The following is a 26171-nucleotide window of genomic DNA, read 5'->3' as shown; positions in this document are numbered from 1 at the left end:
TTTTTTAAAAAATGAGCCAAAAAAAATCCCTTTTTTAAAGTGTGTTCCTTGTAGAACTTTTTTCTGATCTCAGATGGCCAATTTACTTATGTACTTATCTCATTCATGTGAGATGTTTCTCTTTTTATAGTAAATTTCAGTACAACTATCTGTCTTTAAAGTGAATGTTCTCACTGTGCTCAGTTAGGACATATATGTTTCATTGATTTTTCACTAGTTTATGGTTATGGAATTTTCCCCTGCCAATTGAATGGCACAATATTTTCATTTGAAAAAAAAACAAAAAAAACTTTAACTTTAAAAACTTTCTTTTCAGATGTTCTAATTCATAGTTACTTGAAAATTGTTGTTCTACAGGTGCTGTTTGTGGCAGTTAACTGTTGGTGGAACCAAGGGAAATGCAGAAAACAGAAACACTTCTTTTATTTTCCTGTAATATATCTGTACCATCGGAGGTAAGATTTTCATTTGAAGTTCAATTGGAATTAATTTTCTATTATTAGTTTTGATAATGTTTTGAGGCAGTAAAATATAAGGACAAATATCCTGTATGTTGTTATCCTGATAACCTTTCAAAATCACATTATTAGTATATTATGCAGTTTCTTGCATATAATTAACAATTGTTTAATTTAACTGTAACTATAGCCATCTGTGATATTATGAAACTCTCTTGTATATCATCCATTATACAGATCTAATGGTGAGAGATAATTATACCACAGTGCTTGAGCCCAGTGACATTATCTTTCATGAGCATCATTATATTTCCCATCCCGTTTATAAATTTTTCAACTAACTGTCCTTGTAACATTGTTTTTACATATATATATATATATATATATATATATATATATATATATATATATATATGTTGAAAATCAATAAATAATAGACATTTTTATAGAAATATTTTATCTTGGAGTGCTGTTGTTAAAGTATTTTGTTATACTTTCAAATGTAATACTTTGTTATATTTATTAATGGCTCAACTAGTATGAAGCTTATTGTAGTAGGTGGTATACTTAAAAGTAAAATTGAATTGGGAAAATCTTTTTATTTTTGTCTTGAATTTTTCCACTAATGATAGTTTGCTATCTCTTATAAGCAAAGTCTCTTCTAAAAACACTGAATATTGGTTTGGTATTTTTAATTTTTGTACACTCATGCTTCAAGATAACTTTTATTTCTAAAAAAAGAATGGTCATGGAACATTATTGTTTTCTAAAGAAGTGATAATAAATGATAGATGGATTCATTACATCATCATTTCTCTTTAGATAATCATACAATTAAATTTATGCAATTAAATTTCCAATATAGTTTAGTTAGCTTTATTTTGAAGTTGTTGGCCAACTTTATTTTCTTGGCCAATATTTTGAGTCCTGCTGTTTTAAACTTTCAGATTAAAGTGCAATTAAGGAGTGCTTTGTTAGGTTACAAACAAGCCTTTATTAAGCCTTTTCCAACAACTATGTACATATAAGATGAAAGATAATGTCAGAAGGAAAGCATTAGTAGGATGCCAGGGGCAAGGGGAATGAGTAGGGACAGGAACATCGGGAAAGGTCTCCTGTAGAAGGTAGCATTTGAACTGAGTCTTGAAACCAGGTGCCAAGGTAAAAGAGTCCTTGTCAGACCTGTGCTTTGGAAAAGTCATTTTGGCAAATGATGGATTGAAAAAGAAAGACAATTGAGATAGGAAAACCAATCAGAACACTATTGCAGTTTAAGTGTGAGGAAATGAAAGCTTGTGCAAGGATGGTGGCAGTGTCAGTAGAGAGAAGAGGACTTAAAGAAAATATGTGTAAACATAATAATGACTAGTCTGGACAACAGATTGGATATGTGAAAGGAGAATTGAGGTTGATACTGAGATTACAAACCTACTTGACTAAGATGATAGTAGTGCCTAAAGTGAGGAAGTTTGGAAGAGGAAAGAACTTTAGGGGAATGTTTGGACATGTTGAGCTTTTAGATGCTTTATAGGATCTCTACTTCAAGATATTCAAAACACAGTTGGTGACAGTTGGGAATTTTAGTTCAGTGTGGAAGATAGAGTTGATTAGAGAGATCTGGCAATCATCTTCATAAAAATCATACTTGTACCTATGGGAGCTGGTGAGATCGCCAAGCCAGTGTGAGAATATAGAATGAAAAGAGAAGAGAACCGAAGATGGAGCTTTGGGGCATATCCACAGTTGTTTGGTATATCCTAGACAAAGATCCATTAAAGTGTATCAGATCTTAAAGATAAAATTCAAGGTACTAAATTCAATTTAAATTCAAGACTACTAAGTAAATATTATGTAATCAAGGTTTAGCAGTAAAAAGGAAGCTGAAGTGTATAGCTGTGAGCTATATATGAGTTTCTATAGCAAGCTTAATAACGTAACCTTTTACAAATATTAAGTATTATTATAAATAATAATTTAAAGGGCACTTTTGCAATGTACTTTTCATATAGTATCTCATTTGAGCCTTACAATAACCTTGTGTGGTGGACGCTATAGGTATTAATAAGATAATTAATAGAATCAAAAGAGATAATATTTATAAAGCACTGTGTCTCGTGTGCTTAGTGTTATATAATTGTTAATTCCCTTCCTCTTCCCCTATTATTAACTCCATTTTACAAATTAGGAAAGTAGGACTCTATATCTTATATGTGGTCATATAGTTATAGTTGGGATAGTAGAAGTGGGATTGGAACCTCAGATCTTTTTTTTTTTTTTTTTTTAAACTTTCTATTTTTGGATCCACTCTGCTATATTGGGTCAAATAATTTCAGTTTTGAATTAATAGTATGGTGATGCTCTTTGCCTTTTATAATAGAATTACTAGTTGGAAGAGACTGTTGACTGAAACGTGACTTTCTCTACAACATTTCTAACGATTGGTCAGTCAATATATACTTTCATTTTAGAGTATGAAAATTCTTAAGGGTCTTAAGAACCAACATCTTGTTTCTTTTTTTTTTTTTTTAACATTAAATTTTTTTATTAAAGCTTTTTAATTTTCAAAACATGCATTGATAATTTTTCAACATTAAGCCTTGTAAAACCTTATGCTCCAATTTTTCCTCCCTTCCCCCCACTACCTTTCCTCAGTGGCAAGTGTTAAACAAACAAAAAAAAAATAAACAATATGTTTATTTAAAAAAAAATAAAGAATATGTTTATTTAAAAAAAATAAACAATATGTTTATTTAAAAAAATATGTGTTAAATAAAACAATTGTTTTTTATACACTTTTGTTATTATTGTTGTTTCAGTTGTGGCTGATTTCCTCATGACTCTATTTAGGGTTTTCTTAGTAGAGACATTGTACTACTTTGATATTCTCTTCTAACTCTTTTTACAAATGAGAAAACGAGCAAACTGGGTGAGGTGACTTGCTCAGTATTTAGTGGGTAAGAGCCTTGGGTGTTTCTGACTAACTATATAGTTACTTGCAACTCAAGATCTCAGGCACGTTTATTTGAAATTAGATTGTCTAGGGCAGTGTTGGCTGATAGTGATTGCAAATATAACTCCAGTACTAGTATCAATATTTACAATGAATTTTCTAGCAACAAGATGTTATATGTAGTAGAGAAGTTTTCCTCTTTTTATTACAGCAGAACATATTGCCAACTTTAAAGTTGCTCTATAAGTGCCAATTATCTGGTTTTCTTAGCTGTAAAATGGGGATCATAATACCTCTAATACCTACTTCACAGGGTTGTTGTGTACTTGATGGTTCTAAACATAAAGATTTAAGTTGGGCTGAAACAAATATTTTTCAAATTATTCCCAGTGAAAAATTGCCCTTGGAGACAGTTGGTCCCATGGTATGGTAAATTTGGTAGAATATCCTATGTATATCTTGCATTCTGGGACTTCTATAAGTTTTGTAATGAGGCATCCAGATTGTTCTAATATATTATTAGATTGAAAAAAAAATTAAGCAAAATCTTGAAAAGATGTTTCTAGATTTCATGGTAACTTGTTTTGAAGGCTGAACCATAAACTAATGCAACTTACATGAATACAGTTAAAGCAGTTAACAGGTCTTCATATTTGTAAACTATTTTATTGAACTTTGTAAATATATTGAAAAATATATATTTCAAAATCTTTGTTAATATGCATAATAGCTAGGATTCCTTCAAGAGAGAATATGGCATGGTGGGTAAAGTGTTAGACTTGGGATCAGGAATACTCAGCTTTAAATACCACCTCAGACACCTACATAGTTATGTGACCTTGGGGAAATCTCTTACTCTCTGAGGCTGTTTCTTTGTCTCTATGATAGAAATGATAATAATACCGACCTCTTGAGGTGGTTGTGAGAGTCAAAAGAGAAAATATGTGTAAATTCTTCAAGTGCTATATAAATGTGAACTTTTATTTCTATGTTACATAAAATAGCTTGCATTGTATATATTTTGGTTTTGCTTTGTTATATTAATGAAAAAAATTTAAATAGAGTAATAGCAATATTAGTTAAACAGTTAATACATCTTATGTATAATATTCATTATTTATAAGCTCTCTACTATCCTCCCATCATCTCATGGGATAATGCAGGTTGTCACTCTAAAAATGCCTGCACTGTATAAAGTAAGAGCTTCTCACTTTATGTTGGTGATTTCATTTGTGCGTTACAAGCTTAATGCATGGTATGGTTTTTTTTTTTCCTTCCTTTTTGGCACTAGTTTTGGACCAATTGAATACAAAGGCCCCTTGCGTGCTGTTTACATTGAGAAGTTTGTTCGCCGGGTGATGACACCACTTCTCTACATCCCCGCTCGGTCAGAATTACTAGATTTTCTCTCAAATTATGAGGTATCTTATTTCATATTGATTTTTTTCCTCTCTAATTTCAGAAGTCTTTACTTTCTCTTACTTATTATAAAATAATGATGTCTGTTTATAGCTTCTGATTTGCAGCAGTTAGAAAATAGAACTGCATTCAGAATTGATAAATAAAATCCCATTTAGATAATTCCAGTAGTAGTAATTTTTGACACTTTCTTCCAGTGCTAAACTTTTTTGCATTTCATAATGGAATAGTTATAAAATCTTATCAGAATTTATTTCTGACAGTAATAATTCTGACAACTTTTAACTTGTTGACATCTAGAAGTAAAGTAGATTATTTGAAAATTGTGTAGCCTAAAATTTTGTTAATTATTCTGTAGGATTTTGTTATGTACCTAGGTTTCAATGTATAAATTATAGATTAATTTTTATTTTACACAAAAATGCTTTTATTGCATTTTTAACTTTGGGGAGGTTCACTTCTACTTAACAGATTACTAGAGTGGTTGACATATGTAATTTTATTTCTCCCTCCCCCTTTTTACATATACATTTTTTATCATTAGTGAATGAATTAACATTAGTTATGTGATAATTAACCACTGGGAGACTAATGTACTGACAAGTAATTTACTAAGTACCTATTTGTGCCAAGGGCTCTTACTATGTACAAAGAATATATAGATAAAAACAAAATATTTCCTGCCTTCAAGGAGCCAAGATTCTCTTGATATAAACAACACATACACATAGAAATGCATACAAAATGAAGACAAAGTAAATTGAGTGTATAGTAGAAGGGAATCAAGAAGGGCTTTATATAGGAAGTGAACTAAGTTTTCAAGTACATTGGGGATCCTGAGACTTGGAAGTGAGGAAGAAGTAGAGTGCCTTGAAAGCATGAAGGAGAGCCAGGGGAAAACCATTGTGGCAGGAGATGAAATATTTTGTTTTCAGAACGTCAAAAAGGCCAATTTGGTTGGACTATAGATAAGTGAAGGGAGCACCATATAATAATCTTGGAAAAGTAGGCTGGAGCCAGATTATGAAAAGGAGTTTTTATTTCTTCCTAGAACCAGTAAGAAGCCATTTGAGCTGGGAATGATGTGGTCAGACCTCTGCTTTAGTACTGTCAGTCTCATCAATTGTATGGAAGATGGATTAGAGAGGGAAAAAGCTTGAAGCAAGGGCATGAAGAGGTTAATTAACAGTTCTGATCTTGGTTGATAAGGACCTGAACTAGGGTTATAGTCATGTGAATGAAAAGGGAACTCATGAACAAGTTTTTGTAAAGGTAGAACAAATAGAACTGGCAACTTGATTATATATGTGGAGGTGAGGTTGATAGAGAAGGCAAAGGATAATTCTGAGGTTGTGAGCTTTGGTGACTAGAAGGATAATTGATATCCCTGACAGAAATAGGAATGGTCAGAAGAATGAGTTTGGAGTAGGAGTTCTGTTTTAGCCTGAATTTGAAATACCTGAGGCTATCAAGTTTTAAATGATTTGTAGGTACTTGAGCTCTGGGGAGAGGTTTAAGGCTGCATATGTATTTCTAGGAGTCATCTGCATAGAGATGATAAACCCATGGGACCTGATGAGGTTACCAAATGAAAGTGTATAAAGGGAGAAGAGAAAAGGACCTTGAACAGATCCTTGAACAGAACCTGGAACAGAAGAACCTTGAGGTTTGCCCACAGTTTGATGACAATCAGGACTTGACGAGGATCTGGTGAAGGAGATGTAAAGAAGTGTAAAGTCAGGTTAGAGAAATAAAAATACCATGAAAACTCTGAGAAGAGTGAATATTCAAAAGGAGAGGGTAATAAATAGTGTCAAATACTATTGGAAAAGTTAAATATTTGAGCTGAAAAAGTTGTTAGAGATAAGATGAGAGTTTGTTAAGTAACTTGGGATTGATAAGTGAAAGTGAGAAATGGAAACAGAGCAGATATAAACAATTTTTACAAAAATTAGATGGCGTTCATTAAAGACAGTATTAATTGTAGAGTATTAGAAAAAGCATTGGATTTAGAGTCAGGACATTGAATTGGAATCTTGCTTGTGAGGTATGTATGTAATCTTGACTAAATTACTTAGTCACTTTATGTCTCAGTTTCTTCCTGTATAAAAAATTAGAAGTTTGTATTAGATAATCTCCAAAGATTCCCAACTTTAAAATCCTTCGATTCTATCCTAAATACAATTGGTAATATACTTACATAGGAGAAATATAGGTTAATAGAAACCTACAAAGTTCCATCAAACCTCATAAAGTCATATGCTACCTACCTGCTGATTTATAATTTATGAGAATTCAGACTTTTTATTGTATTTATACTACGTGTGGAAAAAATTAGTTTGCTAAGAATATTAAGCATTTTCTCAAATTTCCTTAATTTAAAAAATCAAGTATATTAACATACTAATTATAAGTCATTCTTATCTGTTCATTAAAGAAGTTTCTCTAAGTAGCTATTCAATTGTTAGTTACTCTATGCTTGAAAGAAAAACAAAAACCTACCATTTCTTTAAAATTTGTTAAAAAAAAAAGATTAAGATTCTATAATAAAAATTCATTAATTCATGTTTGTTTTTCCCAATTGATATAGCAGAATGATTTTTGCTTTAGGATTCAAAGATTATATAGTGTTTTACCACTGTAAGGAACTTTAAAGATCACCACCTCATTTGCTAGATGAGAGAGGTTGTGCATTGCCCAAGATTACACCACCAGTTGGTGGTAGAATGATTCACAGTCAAGTGCTCTTTCCTCTACAGTGTCTAAACAGCAAAAATGATCAAAGTGAGAAGAAACAGGTCCTATCAGGAAAGGTTAAAGAAATTAGGATTATTTAGCCTAAAGAAGAGAAGACTAAAGGGTGAGTGACATTACAATCTTCTAGTATAAATGAGGGTCCTGTATGAAGATGATACATGTTTATATACTCTTTATTCACAGAAGAGGATATATAAAAATACAAAGTAGCTTTCAGTTCTAATAATAGGTTTGAGTTACTGTTGAGGTAGGGAAGAAATAAAGGTAGAGAGGTTCATGAGTATTACCTAAAGAGAAATGATAGGAACTGCTATAAATATCAGTTAAACAGTCTTGGATGTGTTTAAAGAATTTCCTGGAGGACTTAAAAATTTTTGAACATGAGGCAGCTAGGTGGCACAGTGGATAGAGCACCAGCCCTGAAGTGAGGAGGACCTGAGTTCAAATATGGTCTCAGACATTTAACACTTCCTAGCTATGTAACCTTGAGCAAGTCACTTAACCCCAATGGCATCAGCAAAAAAAAAAAAATTTTTTTGAACTTTTCTCATAAATTTGAATTTGCATATTGATTATATTTTGATCCCTAAATGTTGATGAAACAATTGACATGTTTTTATGATAAATTTTACCCAAGAAATTTTTTTGCCTGCTATTTTTTTACATTTAATTTTAATTTTCTTTCAATTACACATAAAAATATTCAACATTCATTTTTTAAAATTTTGAGTTTCAAATTCTTTCCTTTCTCTCTGCCCTCTCACTTCTTTCTTTAATATAGATTATACATGTACAATCATTTTTGCCTTTGTTACTAATGATTTACTTTTCAGTAGCGCTTTTATGTGTATATATATATATATATATATATATATATATATATATATATATATGTATATATATATATATATAATATGATGATCACAAAAACAAAATATCATGAGCTTTATTTAACATCTTCTGTATCTTGATTGTACAGTTAATTGGAATTCTATATTGTAATAAAGTTTGTTGGGATTATGGTTTGTTCTTAAATCTGATTATAAAAATCAAAATGAAGATAAGAGTAATATCTAGATAAGCTCCTTTAATTCTGCAAAATGATCTCTAAAAATCATGATTCTTCTCTTATTGGCATTTCTTCTTGCTATGATACCCTTCAAAAGAAAAAAAAAATTTGACATATCAGTATTGCTTTGGGGTAATTAACATAGTATTTATGGTAAGATCAGTGACCCCAGATAAAAATGACATGAAATAGAATTAGATTCCAGTTAGACCTGTCATTCAAACTGTGATAGCTCCTAGGTACATACTAGGGGTTTTTTTTAGTATATTTTGTATAAAACTATTAAAGTTTTCTTAATGGAAATTAAAAATATATTAGCATCTTCTCACAATCATGAAAGTTGGTAGCAAATGCTTTTCTATCTCTTTCATAGTGTGCCACATTATGATATAGCTCTGTTGAAGATGATCTCATGAAAAGCATGATCAATCGAATAGTGTTTTGACAGCCCAGTTATGGTGTGATATCTATGGCTCTGTGGATTGAAAAGTATGCTATAGTTAAAGGAGCTGCCCTGTGGCTAAATCTTTGATTTCTTTCTGTTATATAATGATAGTCAGAGTAGCTATCTCTTGTCAGAAATATATACTTGCATTGACTAAGACTGAAGAAATTACTTATTTTCTGTATAGTTCTGCTTTAGACAAAGCATAGTTTTTATTGAATACTTGAATACAGGTATGATGACTCTCTACACAGTGATTCAGAGAAGTTATGGATAATTTCTTTTTCTCTATGAAAGAGGTAATCTGTTTTAGTGATTTAAAGTGTTGCACTTGGAGTTAGGAGGACCCAGATTCAGATTCTGAAGCTAATATTTATTTACTTTGGAATTAGGGAAAAATTGCTTAGCATCTTTGACCCTTGATTTCCCTCTTATATAAATTAAAAAGTTAATAACTATCATAACCTATTTTATAGGATTGTGAGATATAAATGGGATAATATATATAACTTGCTTTTTAAAATTTAAACTCTTATACAAATATTGATATTAGATCTTGGTAAATTGATTTAAGTTCACTTGGGAGTTTCCTATTTAAAGCCATCCTCTTTAAGTTTTCCATTGTGCCTAAATACTCCTTAATTTTTCATAAAGCTGGATCTTTATGTATAGGGTATGCTTAAATTTAGTTGTTGTGGAAAATTTAGACTTTTTTGTTGGTTGCAGTTTGTCACAGTGACAATGGTTTCAGTTTAATCATGTCAAGCCTCTAAGTGTATATAAACTGGCAGATGTTAAAGTAAGTTGTTATTAATTGAACATGTTAAATTTCTTTAAATTCATTACATACTTTTGAAAACATAAATCATGGAAAACAATTGTAATTGAATATTAATGCTTCTCTCTATCAGTAGAGGGGGCTTCCCTACTGGGAGCTCTTTGTACCCATTAAAAGCAAAGGTCTGGACTAATTTAATGGATGGATTCATAAACATTTACCCAAAATCAGGGCAGATAGGTGGCACTGTGGATAGAGCACCAGCCCTGAAATCAGGAGGACCTGAGTTCAAATGTGATCTCAGACACTTAACACTGCCTAGCTGTGTGACCCTGGGCAAGTCACTTAACCCCAGTTGCCTCAGCAAAAAACAAAAAAGCAAACTAAAAAAAAATATTTACCCAGATATGTTCTCTAACCATAAACTTTTGTTTTTCAAATATGATCAGGAGTTGAGAGCTACTTTATAATAATTTGATCTTTAACTTATTTAATTATAATAGAAACGGCAAGTATTTATTAAATACTTGTTCTGTGCCAGGCATTGATATCCTGTCAATATCCTGCTTTGCTTCATATAGGCTACTTTTATCTTGTTTGAAAAAAAGGTTTTGACTATTTTTTGTCTTATAAATTATATAAATTTAATGGTGAAAATTAATTTTTTGAACAAAACTTACTATGATTTCTTAACTCTTCAGTCTATTCTACACAGAAATTCCAAAGTGATATTTCTCAAGTATAAATCTTCTTTGCAATGACTCCCTGTTGCTTTTAAGATGAAATACAACCTCCTTTCTTTGCCATCTAAAGTCTTACTCTGTTTCTATTCTATGTTTGTTGACTTACTACATGTTACTCCCCCTTAAACATTCTGTGGCCTCTTTGTTGTCCCTTGCACATAACTTTCTGTCTTTTGTCCCTGTGCCTTTGCACGGGTTGTTTCCCACTTTTGGAATACCCAGCCTCTTCAACCTCACCTATTAGAATTCCTTGCTTTCTTTAATGATTAGTTTAATTGCTACCTTCATGAGGTCTTTCTTGATTTCCTTTCTCTTCTCCCTTCTCTTCCACTAATATCCTTTCAGAGATTATTTTGTGTTTTCTTTACATGTATATGTGTTGCTTGCTACCAATAAAATATTTTGCTCAGAATATACACCCACACCCACCATTCACCCATACACACATATCTATTTATGTAACAGTTTGTCTAATTACTTAAGGTCAGAGATTGTTTTGGTTTTTAATTTGTATTCTGAATGCTTGGCACACAGTAAACATTTAACAAATACCTGTTAATTGAGATAATCCAGTACACTATCTATACATTGTCAGTATGATACTGCTCTGAATGTTGGACAGAGGATGATGGGATAGTTACTTAAATTTAAAGTTACAGTTTAATATAGTTGGGGAATAAAATGACTTCATACTTTAAAAAATGTGATTTGTAACTTTAGTTAGGAATATCAAATATTGAAAGAGCCAAAAAAAAAAAAAAAAAAAAAAAAAAGCCAAGAAAAGTTGATCCACTCTTAAAACCACAAGAGGGTGTACAAACCATTTGCTAAAATTTACAGAGAACTGCAAATACTATACTTCCAAGAGAGAAGTGTTTTTTTTTTTTTTTTTTGGTTTTGTTTTTTGGTTTTGTTTTGTTTTTTGCTAAGCTATTATTGAACATTTGTTTTCCTGGCAAACTTTAATCCATATAAAACAGCCTATGCATAATGGTAACTACTTTCCATCATGTACAAGTTAAATTTTAAAGAATTTTAAATATGAAAAATTTTGCATAGATGTGAGTCTGTATATATATATATATATACAGTGGATCTTTTAGAAGTTGGAAGACTTCATTACATCTATTTTTTCAGCTAATAAAGCAATTGCTAATATAGATCAATGAATAGAGCTGAGGGACAGAAGCTAGATATGGATGATTGACTCATTAGTACAGAATGAAGGTCAGTCTATAAGTAGTATAACCAAAAGCCTTATTTTTTTAATGAAAACAGGTTGACACATACTGGGTGTAAACATATACCTGAGTAATCTGGTTTATTCTTAGATTAATATTCTAAAATATAATTATTGTGAAATTGAGAAGGGATTCAAATAGCTTGGTTTTTTTGTTTGGTTTTTTTTTGCTGAGGCAATTGGGGTTAAGTGACTTGCCTCCCGGGTCACACAGCTAGGAAGTGTTAAGTGTCTTGAGTTCATATTTGTTTTTTTTTTTTTTTTTTCTTTTTTTTTTTTATTAATTTTATAACTTTTTTTTTGATAGTACATATGCGTGGGTAATTTTTTACAACATTATCCCTTGTACTCCCTTCTATTCCAAATTTTCCCCTCCTTCCCTCCACCCCTCCCCTGGCAGGGCAGTTCCATACATGTTAAATATGTTATAATATATCCTAGATACAATATATGTGTGCAGAACCGAATATTTTGTTGCACAGAAAGAGTTGGATTCAGAAGGTAAAAATAACCTGGGAAGTAAAACAAAAGTGCAAACAGTTCACACTCATTTCCCAGTGTTCCTTCTCTGGGTGTAGCTGATTCTGTCCATCATTGATCAATTGGAACTGAATTAGATCTTCTCTCTGTTGAAGATATCCAATTCCATCAGAATACATCCTCATAGAGTATTGTTGTTGAAGTGTATAAAGATCTGGTTCTGCTCATTTCACTCAGCATCAGTTCATGTAAGTCTCTCCAAGCTTTTGAGTTCATATTTGAACTCAGGTTCTCCTGACTTCAGGGCTGGTGCTTGGGTCTCCATGCCACCTAGCTGCCCCAAATAGCTCATTTTTTAATTTATTAGTTTCTAGATATTTACAATTAAACATATAGGAGTCATAGAATAGTCTGCATATTTTGTGGGTTGGATATGTTTGATTTCTTTTACATCCCCTTTTTCTCCATGGGGAGGATAAAAAAAAAAAAAGCATTTGCCAAGAATCTGTGATGTATGTTTTTAAGTGTTGTTTTCATTTCTTAAAAATAATCTAGTCCCATGAGAGGGGCAGATTTAATTTGACAGTGTTGCAAAACATAGATTTCCCCAAAGTTCAATTAAAACTGAGAAACTTTCTGTTGTTGTTGTTTTTCTTTAGGGCTTTTTGTTTTTTAAAAGTATTTTTTCTGTACATTTGGCTTAGTCATGGATATATCTTTTTGATTTCCTTGATCTTTTTCTCCACTCCAAACAGGTAGTTTTTTGATTTGTTGTTGTTTAGTGTTTTGGTTGTGTCTCCCTTCTTTTAAATAGTATTTTATATTTTCTAATTACTTTGTAAACACAATTTTTAACATTCATTTTTCAAATAAAAATTTGAGCTTCAAATATCTCCCTTTCTTTCTCCCCATAAGCAATCACAGGTTGTAAATGAGCAATTATATAAATATATATTTCCCTTTTAGTCATGTTCTGAAAGAAGAAACAACAAAAGGGAAAAAAATAAAAATAATAAAATGAATATAGTATGCTTTGATGTCCATTTAGATTCCATCACTTCTTTGGATGTGGGTAGCATTTTCTATCATGAGTCTTTTGGAATTGTCTTGAATCGTTGTATTCATTAGAAGAGCTGAGGCAGTCATAGATGATCATCATCCTTACAGTATTGCTGTTAAGTGTGTTTTACTTAGAGAAGACATTATGGTTCTCCTGGTTCTGCTCATTTCACTTTCTATTAGTTCATGCAAATCTTTTCAGGTTTTTCTGAAACCATCCTGCTCATCATTTCTTATACCACAGTAATATTCCATTACATTTTATATACCACAACATCCGTTCCCCAGTTGATGGGCATCCACTCAATATCCAATTTTTTGCTGCCACAGAAAGAGCTAATATAAATATTTTTGTACAAATAGGTCCTTTCCCCTTTTTTGTGATTTCTTTGGGAAACACACTTAGTAGTGGTATTGCTAGGTCAAAGTGTATGCAAAGTTTTATTGCCCTAATTCCTCTCCAGATTGGTTGAATCCATTTATAACTTTATCAACAATGCATTAGGGTCCTAATTTTCTTACACATTTCTCCAACATTATTGTTTTCCTTTTCTGTGTAGTCAATCTGATAGATGTGAGGTGGTACCCCACAGATGTTTTAGTTTGCATTTTTTTAATCAATAGTGAATTAGAGTATTTTTTTCACATTACTGTATATAGTTTTGATTTCTTAATCTGAAAACTTTTTTAAAAATATTCTTTGACCATCATTTGGAGAATGACTTGCATCTTTATCAATTTGACTTAGTTCTCTCTATATTTGAGAAATTATACCTTTATTAGAGATACTTCCTGTAAAAATTGTTCAAATTCAGAAACTTTTAATGTTAAATTACCAGGAAATAAACAAACTCTTTGTCTTCCCATTCTCAAATTGCCCCCTTTAAGTGTCTTTTTAAGAAGTATTACGTTATAATCTCAGAAATATTATGTTTCAAAGTTATATATTATTATATTTATATGAGTGTTTTATAGTCATTTAAAACAGGATAGTTAGCCATATTAATTATTAACATTTTATGGAATTTTTTTTCAACTTTTTTGCCTTCTGTTTTTAACTCACAATCTGAAAGGCATCTAGAATAGTTATTTAATCTTGCTAATTATTTTCATTTCTTTGGCAGTATGTCTGTGAATAAATGTAATTGCTCATCTAGATTTGCAGCACCTTTTTTCAGTCACGAATACCCCTCAAGCTTTGTATTACAGCAGTATATCTATTTAAAAATCTGCCCATTTTTCATTTAACAAAAACTAATGAGGTAATCTCTTTAAAGATTTACTTGGAAGTTGAGAATTAAATGTATTCCACTGTTTTCACTGAATATAAGGAAATACATGCATTATAATGTTTTATTCGGTAACAGTCACATTGATGTTATAAAGGAGATAGCTATAACAACAATCTTATTTAATCTCTAATTGTGATACTTTCATTACTATTTAGAATGAATTTAATGGTTTATGTAGATCTGTAAAATGAAAGCATAAACTTAAGTATAGATCTTGCTAGGTATTAAAATAGATTTCTCATGCAAATGAAGATAACTCTGATATTCACTATATACCTCTCAGATTGGCTCAGATTGACAGGAAATCAGATAATGACGAATGTTGGAGGGGATATGGGAAAACTGGAACACTAATACATTGTTGGTGGAACTTTGAATGGATCCAATCATTCTGGAGAGTAATTTTGGAACCAAAGAGTTATCAAACTGGGCATATCCTTTGACCCAGCAGTGTTTCTACTAGGCTTATATCCCAAAGAGATTTTAAAGGAGGGACCCACATATTGCATCCACATGTGCAAAAATGTTTGTGGTAGCCCTTTTTGTAGTAGCAAGAAACTGGAAACTGAGTGGATGCTCATCGGTTGGAGAATGGCTGAATAAATTGTGGTATATGAATATTATGGAATATAACATTCTATAAGAATGTTCTATAAGAAATGATCAGCAGGATGGTTTCAGAGAAGCCTGGAGAGACTTATTTGAACTAATGCTGAGTGAAATGAGCAGGACCATGAGGTCATTGTACACGGCAACAACAAGATTATATGATGATCAATTCTGATGAATGTGACTCTTTTCAACAATGAGATGATTCAGGCCTGTTCCAATGATCTTGTGATAGTGAGCGCCCTCTACAGCTGGAGAGAGAACTGTGGGAACTGAGTGTGGATCACAACATAGCATTTTCACTCCTTTTGTTGTTTGCTTGCATTTTATTTTCTTTCTCATTTTATTTTTTTATCTGATTTTTCTTCTGCAGCAAGATAATTGTATAAATATGTCCATACATATTGGATTTAACATATATTTTTATTATGTTTTAACATTAAAAAAGTAAAATAGATTTCTCTTCTCTTTCATAAGAGATAATAGTAATAATTATTTACATTTAAGTGGATAAAGGGCAGGAGAACCCAGGTTAAAATCCTCCCTTTCATATGTGCTGGCTGTGTAACTTTGGGTAAATCACTTGGTGCTCTCCATAGCATTCCAAGTACTATAGAACAGCTGTTGTTCTGCTTTGATAGAAGTAATTTCCTCACCTGGAGTACTCAATATTAATGAAAATGCAGGTCTGATTAAAAAAATTCCAAAAGTAATTTTATTTTGTTATCTTGAAGTCTACCAATTGGACAGCTCTATTAACTATTAATTACTGTTTTCACAGAATAGTGATAACTGATATTTATAAAGTTATCCTTGAGGCAATACAAGAACATAAAATATCCTCTAAGTCAAAGAATAAGTTATATAATTTTAGTTTTAGTGAGAGTCAGCATTGTGTAATGAGTAGAAAGCTGGCCCCAGTCAGAAGGTGTGGATTCAAGTCCCAGTGTGATACAGATTTTGGCTGTGTAATCTTAACCTGAATTTTTAGTGCCTCACTCCCCCACAATTAATCAACACTTTTGAGTTACAGAACAGGTTCCTTCAATTACATCTTATTCTCATAATAGTCTTATGGGGGTAGACAGAACTGAAAGTATTATCTCCATTTTACAGATGAGACATATAAAGCTTAAATGACTTGCCCTTAAACCTAAGAATTTTGCCTGGAAATTTATAATTCTTTCTATTCTGCCACATCATTGTGCTGAGCTATGGTTAGTAGGTAATTAAACAACAAAGGGCTATACCATGGAATTATATTAAAAGTCTGATAACTTTATATGGCTTTGGGTTCCTTTTCTCCTTTTCACATGACTTGGTAGCCTTATATACCATGATGCTGGGAGGCAGTAGGTGGTGCAGTGCATTGGATGTAAAAGCAGGAGTCCAGAAAAAAAATCCTTACTCAGATGTTTACTAGTTGTGTGCTTCTGGGCAAATCATTTAATCTTAGCCTCAGTTTGTTCATCTGTAGCTTGTAGGATTGTTGTGAGAATCAAGAGATAAAATAGGAAATGACCTTTGCAAATCTTAATGCAGTATATAAATATTAGCTAATATTAATGATTGTTATCTATTCTGTCTCTGAAAATAGCTATTTTAAAATACTATTATTTTACTACGACTACTACTTGGGACTATCTAGGTGACACAGTCCATAAAGGCTGGCCTGGGATTAAAGGATCTGAGTTCAAATGTGTTCAGACATTTATTAGCTGTGTGACTTTGGACAATTAATCACTTTACCCTGTTTTACTCAGTTCCTCATCTATTAAATTAGCTGAAGAAGGAAATGGCAAACCACTCCAGTATTTTCCAAGAAAATCCCAATTGGGATCACAAAAAATTGAGTACATCTGATGAGAGATTGGAAAGGGGGAACCCCGTTTGTAAGATAGTCCCATGAGGCACAGTGTCCCCTGTAAATGAATTTACAGGCCCGAAAACCTAGACTGATAAAAAAGGTTTATTGTAGGAATTTGGAAGTAAAGTTTAGTTAGAAAGATGCCAGGGCCAAAGGTGGTTGCTGGGCGGGCAGGAACCCTTACATGGCTGGAAGGATACCATGTTTGGGGGGAAGGGCTCCTGCAAAGAGAGAGCTCCAGCTTGGCTCTTTTATACCTAAAAGGGGCTTGTAGGCGGTGCCAAGTTCTTGGCAGGCTTTTCATATAAGGAATCTTAAAGGGACCTCAACCTCTATCACATCTGGAATGCCACCTCTACTACCACTATATTAACATAATTTTAAACTTGTCTGATTGTAAGCTCCATTAAGGAATTGACCCTAATGAAAATTTTCTCTCTTCCAGCTTCTAATAGTGACTGTAGTGGCATAGCATTATATATAAAAGCCACTTTATAAATGCTTGCTTAAATGAATTTAATTTGAAGAGTCCAAAAATGGAGTTAACCTTAATCCAATCCCAAGTTTACTCAGTTTTTTTTTTAGGTGTTTTTTTTTAAGTGAGGATATATGAGAAGTTAATGATGCCCTTCTTTGATTGTGAATATATATCCTAATTACTTTAGCTGATGTTGAAATTCATTTGATAGATTTTCACATATTTTTGATTACTTGCCTTTGCATAAAAATATGCATGCAAACCTTAATCTTTTTAAAAGGAGCACATGGTTTGCATTAGTAGTGTTAGTGGGCTCTGTTACAAATCAGAATTTTAAATCATTTATCAAAGAGGCCAACAAGTGCTACACTGGGCTGCTGCTGCTTTTTATAGGAATTCTGTTGAACTAGGAAGAATAATGATTACATGAGTTGGAAGAGAAGGGGGAAATATTCTAAATTGGAAGAATCCACTTGAGAAAAGGTATAGGAAATGGGAATGAATGTGATATATAGAAAAGAGCATGACTGGAGAGATCATGGATTGAAAGTCATCCCATGATACTTAACCACTTTTGTAATCTTGAACAATTTACCTCCCTAGACCTCAATTTTTTTATCAGTCATTTAGCATTTATTAAGTGAATCCTATGTGCTAAGGATATAAAGAACAGCAAACAACAGCTCTTGCTTTTGAGGAGTTCACAATCTGATGGGGGAGACAGCCTACAAATGACAGGGGTGAACCCTGAAACTGTCCCCTGACTTTTTTATGGGGAAGCCATGGGGGTGAGCTCTGAATCGCTCCTGACAGAGACCCACCCTTAAGGGCAGGTAAGTGGTTTCTTTAAGATTAGCCCAGACCACTCCCAGTAGCTCAGTTGGAGAGTATAACTTATCCCAGTAACTTCAGTGGTCTCATTCAACTGGAAACCTAGGTCTGAGGGCAGGGACAACATTTAAGGAATCTCATTCAATGGAAGCCCTATTCCCAGACTGCCAATAAAAAGGACTATTCTGAACTCCAAATCTCTGCAGAAGTCTGAAGTGGAATTATGCTTTGCCCAGGGACCTCTCTTTTTGGCACAGCTGCCTACCAGACTCTTGCCTGCTGTGAAGATGCCCTCTTCTCAGTGATAACCTCTATTTCTCGGACAAGACCTTGACACTAAGAAGTCTATCTGCCTAGCAAAGCTGGCTTCTCAGTGGCAATAAAAATCCCTTTGCCATTCAGACTTTTCGGGTTCGTGAATTCTTTCACGTTGGACCTGTGTCAACCAGAGGGGATTCCCATAACTCTGCACTGCCACTAACTGCATCACAAATAATTGATGTATGTACTAACAAGATCTAGATAGGATAAAACTGGGGGTAATCTTAAAAAGAAGGCATTGAGTTTAAGAAAAGTTTCTTGCTGTTTCTAGAGTTAGGTCTTTAACTTAGGCCTAAAGGAAGCAATGAGGTAAAAATGAGGAAGTAGAGTGTTTTAAGCATGGGGGACAGTGAGTGAAAATGCATAGTATCTGGAGGGAGGTCAGTGTTATATTGCAGTTTGTAGAAGGTGGAAGAAGACTGGAGAAATAAGAAGAGATCTTTGTTGTGCCAATGAGAATATGGATATAAAGTGCTTTGTAAACTTTAAAATGCTAACTTAAACAGGAAAATTAACGACAAGCCATGCTATCTGTGTTTGAATTATTGCCCTCTAAATTGCATTAGATTTATTCTATATTGTTAAAAAAAAAAAAAAAAAGTGAAATAAGATTTGACTCTGTATAAAGGAACTGTTTTCTCCCAACAGAAAAATAAACTGGATTATGAATAAGTGAATCCCCCAACATAAACATTTTGAAACAAGACTGACCATCTGTCAGGAGTATCACAGAAAGAACAGCTTTAATTAAGAAGAGATTCTTAATCATAGGAGTAATATGATAAAGGAAAATTAATTTGGAAGCCATGTACACGAAGAATTGAAAAAGTAGAGAGACTAGAATGAGGGAGAACAATTTGGACTATATTGATGTAATTCAGAAGATAAAGAGCTGAACAAAGGGAGTTGGAGCTTGGAATGAATAGAGAAGTATGACTTTTAAGACACTGAGGTCAAACTCACTGCTATAGCCCATATCCAGAGAGGGTTAGATAGGATCCAGATTAAAATGTAATTGGGAGATGTTTAACAAAATAAATACAAATATAGTATAACATAGATAATATTAATTTGTGATGTCCAAGGATCCTTTTCTATTTCGTTTTGACACTACTGCTCTAAGACAGATTGCAGGAGGAAATATTAAAAGAGCAAGGTCATTGAAAGTTGTGAGGCTAGAAAGAAAATTCAGAGTTTTACCATTCCCAATCCCAAGGTTTTGATCTCAGGGAATTGTGAAAATGTTTGTGCCTATAGGAAAGGTGTGAAGGGAAAATTATTTGGGGTAAAGGCAATGAGTTCAGTTGGGATATGGCACAATTTTTAAACTACTGAAATAACAGTTACTCTGCTATGTGTTTCAATTCTTATCTTTCCTGAACCCAGGTATCAATTATATTTTAAATTGTAATATTACTTCTTTAAAAAAAAAAAAAGAAAAAGGAAATTGCACTAGTGATTCCATTGTTATATAAGAAACTGTGAACATATTTCCTCTACCAGTCTGCTTTGCATCTTAAAGTCTTAGAATTACCTAAAATACCAATATAATAAATAGTTTGGTCAGGCCAGGTCTTCCTGACTTCAAGAACAATTATCTACCCACTAGATTTTCCCCTTTTTACATTAATTATATAATTTAAAAAGTTAGAGTATTTTCATGGTAGAGGCAATAAACACTATATATCCTATTTTTGCCTACATAATGAAATAGTTACATCCTGGCATTTAAGTCTGTCTACAATTTTTCTCTAAGCTATCTTTCTGGCTTTATTCACATGATTCCTGCCAAATTGTTGCCTTCATTTGGCATGCTATTTCTTGCCTTCGTGCATTTAGGAAGCTCTCCTCCTTACTTAGAATATATCTCATCCTCATATTTGTTTAAAGTACAACTTATTTATGTGTAAGTCTTTCTATACCCCATTCTCTTGCTTGCAAGTGCTCTTTTCTTCAGATTTTTAAGAGTACTTTGTCTTCTTTTTCTTGTATTACTATCCTTTTGTTCTACTTGTAAGGAACAAGAGTGTGTGTGTGTGTGTGTGTGTGTGTGTGTGTGTGTGTGTGTGTGTGTGTGTGTGTCTGTGTCTGTGTCTGTGTCTGTGTCTGTGTGCGTGCACGTGCGCTGCCTGACTGTGCCCATGGTTTAATGTCAGAAGCCAGCCTACTCCATAAATTCCAGAAGTTCCCTATCACCTCCAAGATTGATGCTGGTTGTGATCCCTTTAAGAAACCAGTCCCTTCAGATTTATGATTCCCAACCCCTCCTAGCTGATGCATTATCAATTCAATGAGCTAGGACCTTTGATTCACAAATCCTGGTCAAAAGCATCCCTTTGAATTCCTATAGGTGATATCCTGGCTCTCACTACCCCCTCTCCTCCACTCTCCCCCAGGATCTGAGCCAACTTGGGACTCCATCCAAGGGCCCCTTTGCTAAATCTCTTATTATAAAAGAGCCAAGCTGGAGTCCTCTCTTTGCAGAGGTTCCAAACATGGCAGCCTTATGCCTGACATGCCAAGGATCTCTGTCCACTGGAACACTGTGTCCGGTGCCCTCTTATCTCTACCTTCATCTTTACTAACTAGACTTTAACCTTACTTCCAAACCCCATAATAAACATCTTTTTATCAATCTAGATTTTTGGGTTTGTAAATTCCTTTACAGGGGACTCTTGTGCCGCAACTAGATCTCATTTAACTTCGTATCCTTGCGCCGAATCCAAAGGAGTTGCAGGAGAGCTCTATTTGATTCCCTGTACTCCGAACCTGCCACTAGACCTCAATTAACCCCTAATTTCATTTAGGTACCTCAGTTCTAGACTTCATCAGGATCATATATAAGGTCCTCTGAAATTTCAAACCTCTTTTCAACCTGGTCCATTCTTCTTACACTTTATTTTCTCTCTCTCACATCAATACATTCTAGGATCCAGCTACACTAGCCTGTTTGCTAGATATGAGACCCTGACTGTATACTTGCACTAACTATTCTCCATTTCAGGAATGTTTTCTTTTCTTACCTTGACCTCCAGGTTTTCTATTCAAGACTCAGCTGAAATCCTGCCTTATTACCTTTTCTAGTCTTCTTTTCCCAATCATCATCTTTCATTTACCCATATATAACTTGTTGGTACATAGTTATTTCCATGTTCTCTCTACTCTTATATAATGTGAGATATGCTATTGAAAGTGGGAATTTTTTTTGCCTACCACACTATGTTTTACTAAATGCTTTTTGGCTAGCTGATTAGCCATTCTAAGTATGAGTAACAATGTTACAAGGAGCCCTTAGACACACACACAGCAGACCCTTTACCTTTCAGCTCACAGGCTTCTTTTTTTTTTTTTTTTTAATTGTAAAAAAAAAATTATCTTTTATTTCAATATGATTTTAAAATGGTATTTTATATTTCCAAATACATGCAAGATAGTTTTCAACATTGCCTTTGTAAAACTTTGTATTCAGAGTTTTTTCCCTCTCTTCCCCCTTCTGCCTTCCCTAGACAGCAAGCAATCCAACATAGGTTAAACATATACAATTGTTTATCATAATGCACAAGAAAAATCAGTTCAAAAGGGGGGAAAAATATGAGAAAGAAAAAAAAAAGTAAACAACAGTTCTCTCCCTGGAGTCAGATGACTCTTTCCATCACAAGTCCATTGGAATTGCCTTAAATTACCTCATTGTTAAAAAGATCCAAGTCATCACAGTGGATCAACACATAATCTTATGTATACAGTGTTTTCTTGGTTCTGCTTATTTCACTTAACATCAGCTCATAGAAGTCCTTCCAGGTTTTTCAGAAATAATATTCCATTACATTTATATGCCATAATTTATTCAACCATTCCCAAACTGATGGGCATCCACTCATTTCCACTTCCTTGAAAAGTTTTTCTTCTGGATTCTCAAGTAGCATTAGTAGGTACGGCAATGTCCAAAAGACCAAAAATGGAGAAATTCTCTTTAATAATAAATAATAAATTCTCTTGGCTGCTTGAATTTAAAATTGAATATCTCTTTGAATTCTGAGTTACTACACCTATAGAACTGCACAAAAATCATTGTTAATGACTGTGTATATAATTGAAGTAGCAAATAGTATATATGTGCAGATGTTAAAACAAGATATAGCAGCCTGAAGGGTAACTTGAATCTGAGAAGTTGATTTCTTTCTTTCCTTCACAGCCCCCAGTCCTTTTCCTCACCAATTAAAAGGGAGAAATCCAGAAAACAGAACAAAACATATTTGTACAAATAGAAGGAATCACAAGTTTCCTTGAACAGCTCTCAAGGAGATAGGGGAAGCAAATGTGCTTTAGTCATTTTTGCCAACTATGTGCTGCTGTTTTGAGTTCATCTGTTTTTATTGCCTGTCCCAATCTGCCTGTGCACAATAGATAAAGCGTCTTCATTGCTTTGCTTCTGCTCTGGGTCTGATCATTTCTTTTGGATTTGACAGGAGAAGCAAGGAACCTGAATGTGACTTAATGTCCTTATTATCCTCCACCTCTCAGGATTGCTTGGCTTCCTGTAAAGGAAGTACTTGAGACCAAAAGCCTTGGAAATCTAGGGGACTTTAATAATCTCTATGTACAGACATTTTACCAGCCCACCACATCTGTATAACAATGTCTTTGGGGGAAGAACAGTGCAAATTCATCATAGCACATATATATCTTGTAGATCTTCTAATAAGTTTAAGGGGAAATATTGTGTTGTGTTTTATCCCTAGGACTTAGCACAGTGCCTTAAACATAGTATATGCTTACATGAAAATTTATTGAATTAAATTGTACATGGTGCACTTGCTTTTTCACATTAAATAAATATATTTATGGAGCATCTAGCTAGCTAATTTTTACTCTTTATTTTATAGCCTGGAGTACTTGGATATTTTGAATTCAGTGGTTCTCCTCAGCCACCTGGTTATTTGACATTCTTCACTTCAGCATTACATTCATTAAAGAAAGGTAAGTTTTAAAGAAAGTTTAAAACAATAAAACACTTATATAAAAATTTGAGCAATGCCATTCTTCTCTTTATGGTGTGCTCTATTTGTTTTTGAAAGTCTGATTAATGATTATTACTTCAAATAATTAACTGGATCTAAATGTGCTTTTGGATATTTGACATTTGAGCCCAATTGACATTGCTACTCTTAAATAGTGGAACTATGAATAGTTGAATAGTGAATCAGTAGTTCAGCTATTCAATTCAGTTCAAAAATCATCTAATTGTGTTATTACCTAGTTGACATTTCTCCATTCTTTCTGTAAGAATGGATATCCTGTTAAATGCTTTGCAGAAATCTAGGTAAATTGTACATACAGCATTCTCCTGACTGTGAATTTTGTAAGCCCCTTACAAAAAACATTAAAATTAGTCTGGTCATGCCAGATGAAACTATACAGACTCATTGTAATTATCATTCATGTTCACTAATTTTCTCTTTTCAATAATATTTTATTTTCCAAATACATTTGTAGTTTTTTTCCCCTATGGATATTTTCTTCTATTTTCCCACCAACCTTTTCTTCCTTCTTTATCTCATTCCTAATAATCTATATACTTTATCCCACTCATATTAATCTAAACAGTCTTTTGTACCTCACCTTATCCTATGCTACCCTTTCTGTCCCATTAATTTATATACCTTATTACACACTCTTCCATATTCCAACTTGTCCTAATTCTCTCCCCCCATATTTCTTTGTAATTTTTGGAGAGTGCTATATACCCTTCTTGATAAGTACATGTGTGTACACACACACACACACACACACACACACACACACACACACACACACACACATAATGACAGAATGAGTGCTATTCTTTGTTTAATCCATTCCTGATGTGGGTAGGTTTTCAGAACTATCAGTTCTCCTTCTCTCCCATCTATAATTCTTCTGTGTTGGTTCTTGTTGTTGTACTTCATTCATATAACATAATTACTATTTTTACCTTTTTCTAAATCGTTTTGCTTTTTAGAATCACCTCATACTCAGACTCTACCCATATTTGCTTTTGGACTATCCAATTATTAGTGTCAATTTTATATAATTTATATTTCCTCATATAAAACATAAACAATTTGCCCTTATTAGAGCCTTCGATGTCTGCTCTTATATGTTTTCTATTGTTCAGGTTTGTTTGAAACAAAATCCTGAAAATCTGAGAGTTTGTAAATGTCTTTTTTTTCCCCATTCAATATTATACTTAATTTTGCTGGACATAATATTTTCAGTGGTAATTCTAGTTCTTTGGTTATTATTTCAGGACCTGCAGTCTTATTATAGTTGCTGATAAATTCTGTGCAATTCTTATTGTTTAACTTCAGCATATTTAAATAGTTGTTTTCTTGTTGTTGCTTTTAAAATTTTCTTTTTGATTTAAAATTTAGCAATGATGTTTCTATGTGTTTTCCCTGTAGGATTTCTTTTGAAGTAGTAATTCTATTTCTACTTTTCCCTCTCTTGTTCTATCACTTCAGGACATTCATTTAGTTATTTCTTGTATTGTTGTGGCAGACTACTACTTTTGCTCATAGCCTTCAGGTAGTCTACTTACTATGTTTTCTCTTCTTGATCTGCTTTCTGGATCTGTTGTTTTTCTTACAGATTTCACATTCTCTTAAATTTTTTCATTCTTTATGTTTTGTTTTATTATTTCTTGATCTCTTATAATTTCATTGGCTTCTCCTTGATCAAATCTAATGTTCAGTCATTTTCTTATTTAAAAATCTGAATCTCCATTTATAGTTGATTTTCTTTTCATAATCTTGTTTTTCTTGTTCTTTTTTTTTTTAAACTTTCATTTGATTTTAAAAATCTTTTGTATTCTATGGGACAGGTAACCATTTAACATTATTCTTTGAGGTAGAGGAGGTTTTTTTGTTTTTTTTGTTTTTTTAAATTTCACTATCCTCTGAAAATGAACCTTGGTTTTCCTTATTCCCCTAATAACTTTCAATAATTGCATTCTTTATCCTTTGCTTTTTTTTTTTTTTTTTTTTAAATAAGATCTTAACAGTGTTATCCCCTCTAATCCTGGAATGGTTGGGATGGTGCCTCTAGCTTCAAGTTTTCCTTTAAGTTCTCTTCTCTCCCTGCCCCATAGCTTCTACACTCACCACTGATTTCTTCTTGCCTAGGATCTCTTCTCAGCAATACAACTGGGCTTGGCAATCTTTATTAGCAGGGGTTCCATCAATTTTCCTGGACCATGACTCCTCTCACTATTCAGGAGGTTAAAGTTCCTGTGGTTTGGACTGAGGATATCTCTGAACTGGCCCAACCCTGCTAGTCCCAGGACTCTCTAGTGCTATTTTAGTGGAGCTAGGTTATACTTTATATGTGTTAATCTACC

At 33.0% G+C, this 26171-nt stretch overlaps 1 protein-coding gene across 5 annotated transcripts in view; it reads left to right on the top strand.

The window, feature by feature from the left end:
- Positions 1–26171, top strand: part of TXNDC11 (thioredoxin domain containing 11) — a 56127-nt gene that overhangs the window by 6000 nt on the left and 23956 nt on the right. For 3 of the 5 annotated variants that reach the window (XM_074280562.1, XM_074280560.1, XM_074280561.1), the window contains exons 3-5: positions 358–455; positions 4700–4829; positions 23680–23773. In XM_074280562.1, coding sequence (XP_074136663.1) covers positions 4767–4829; positions 23680–23773 — 157 coding nt within the window. In that variant the 5' untranslated portion in view covers positions 358–455; positions 4700–4766. Of the gene's footprint in view, positions 1–332; positions 456–4699; positions 4830–23679; positions 23774–26171 lie in introns of all 5 variants that reach the window. The other 2 variants (XM_074280563.1, XM_074280564.1) reach the window with 2 other exon arrangements.

This window comes from Sminthopsis crassicaudata, chromosome 1 (assembly GCF_048593235.1).
Source record: "Sminthopsis crassicaudata isolate SCR6 chromosome 1, ASM4859323v1, whole genome shotgun sequence".
NCBI lineage: Eukaryota > Metazoa > Chordata > Mammalia > Dasyuromorphia > Dasyuridae > Sminthopsis > Sminthopsis crassicaudata.
This window is presented reverse-complemented; position numbering and strand designations above follow the sequence as displayed.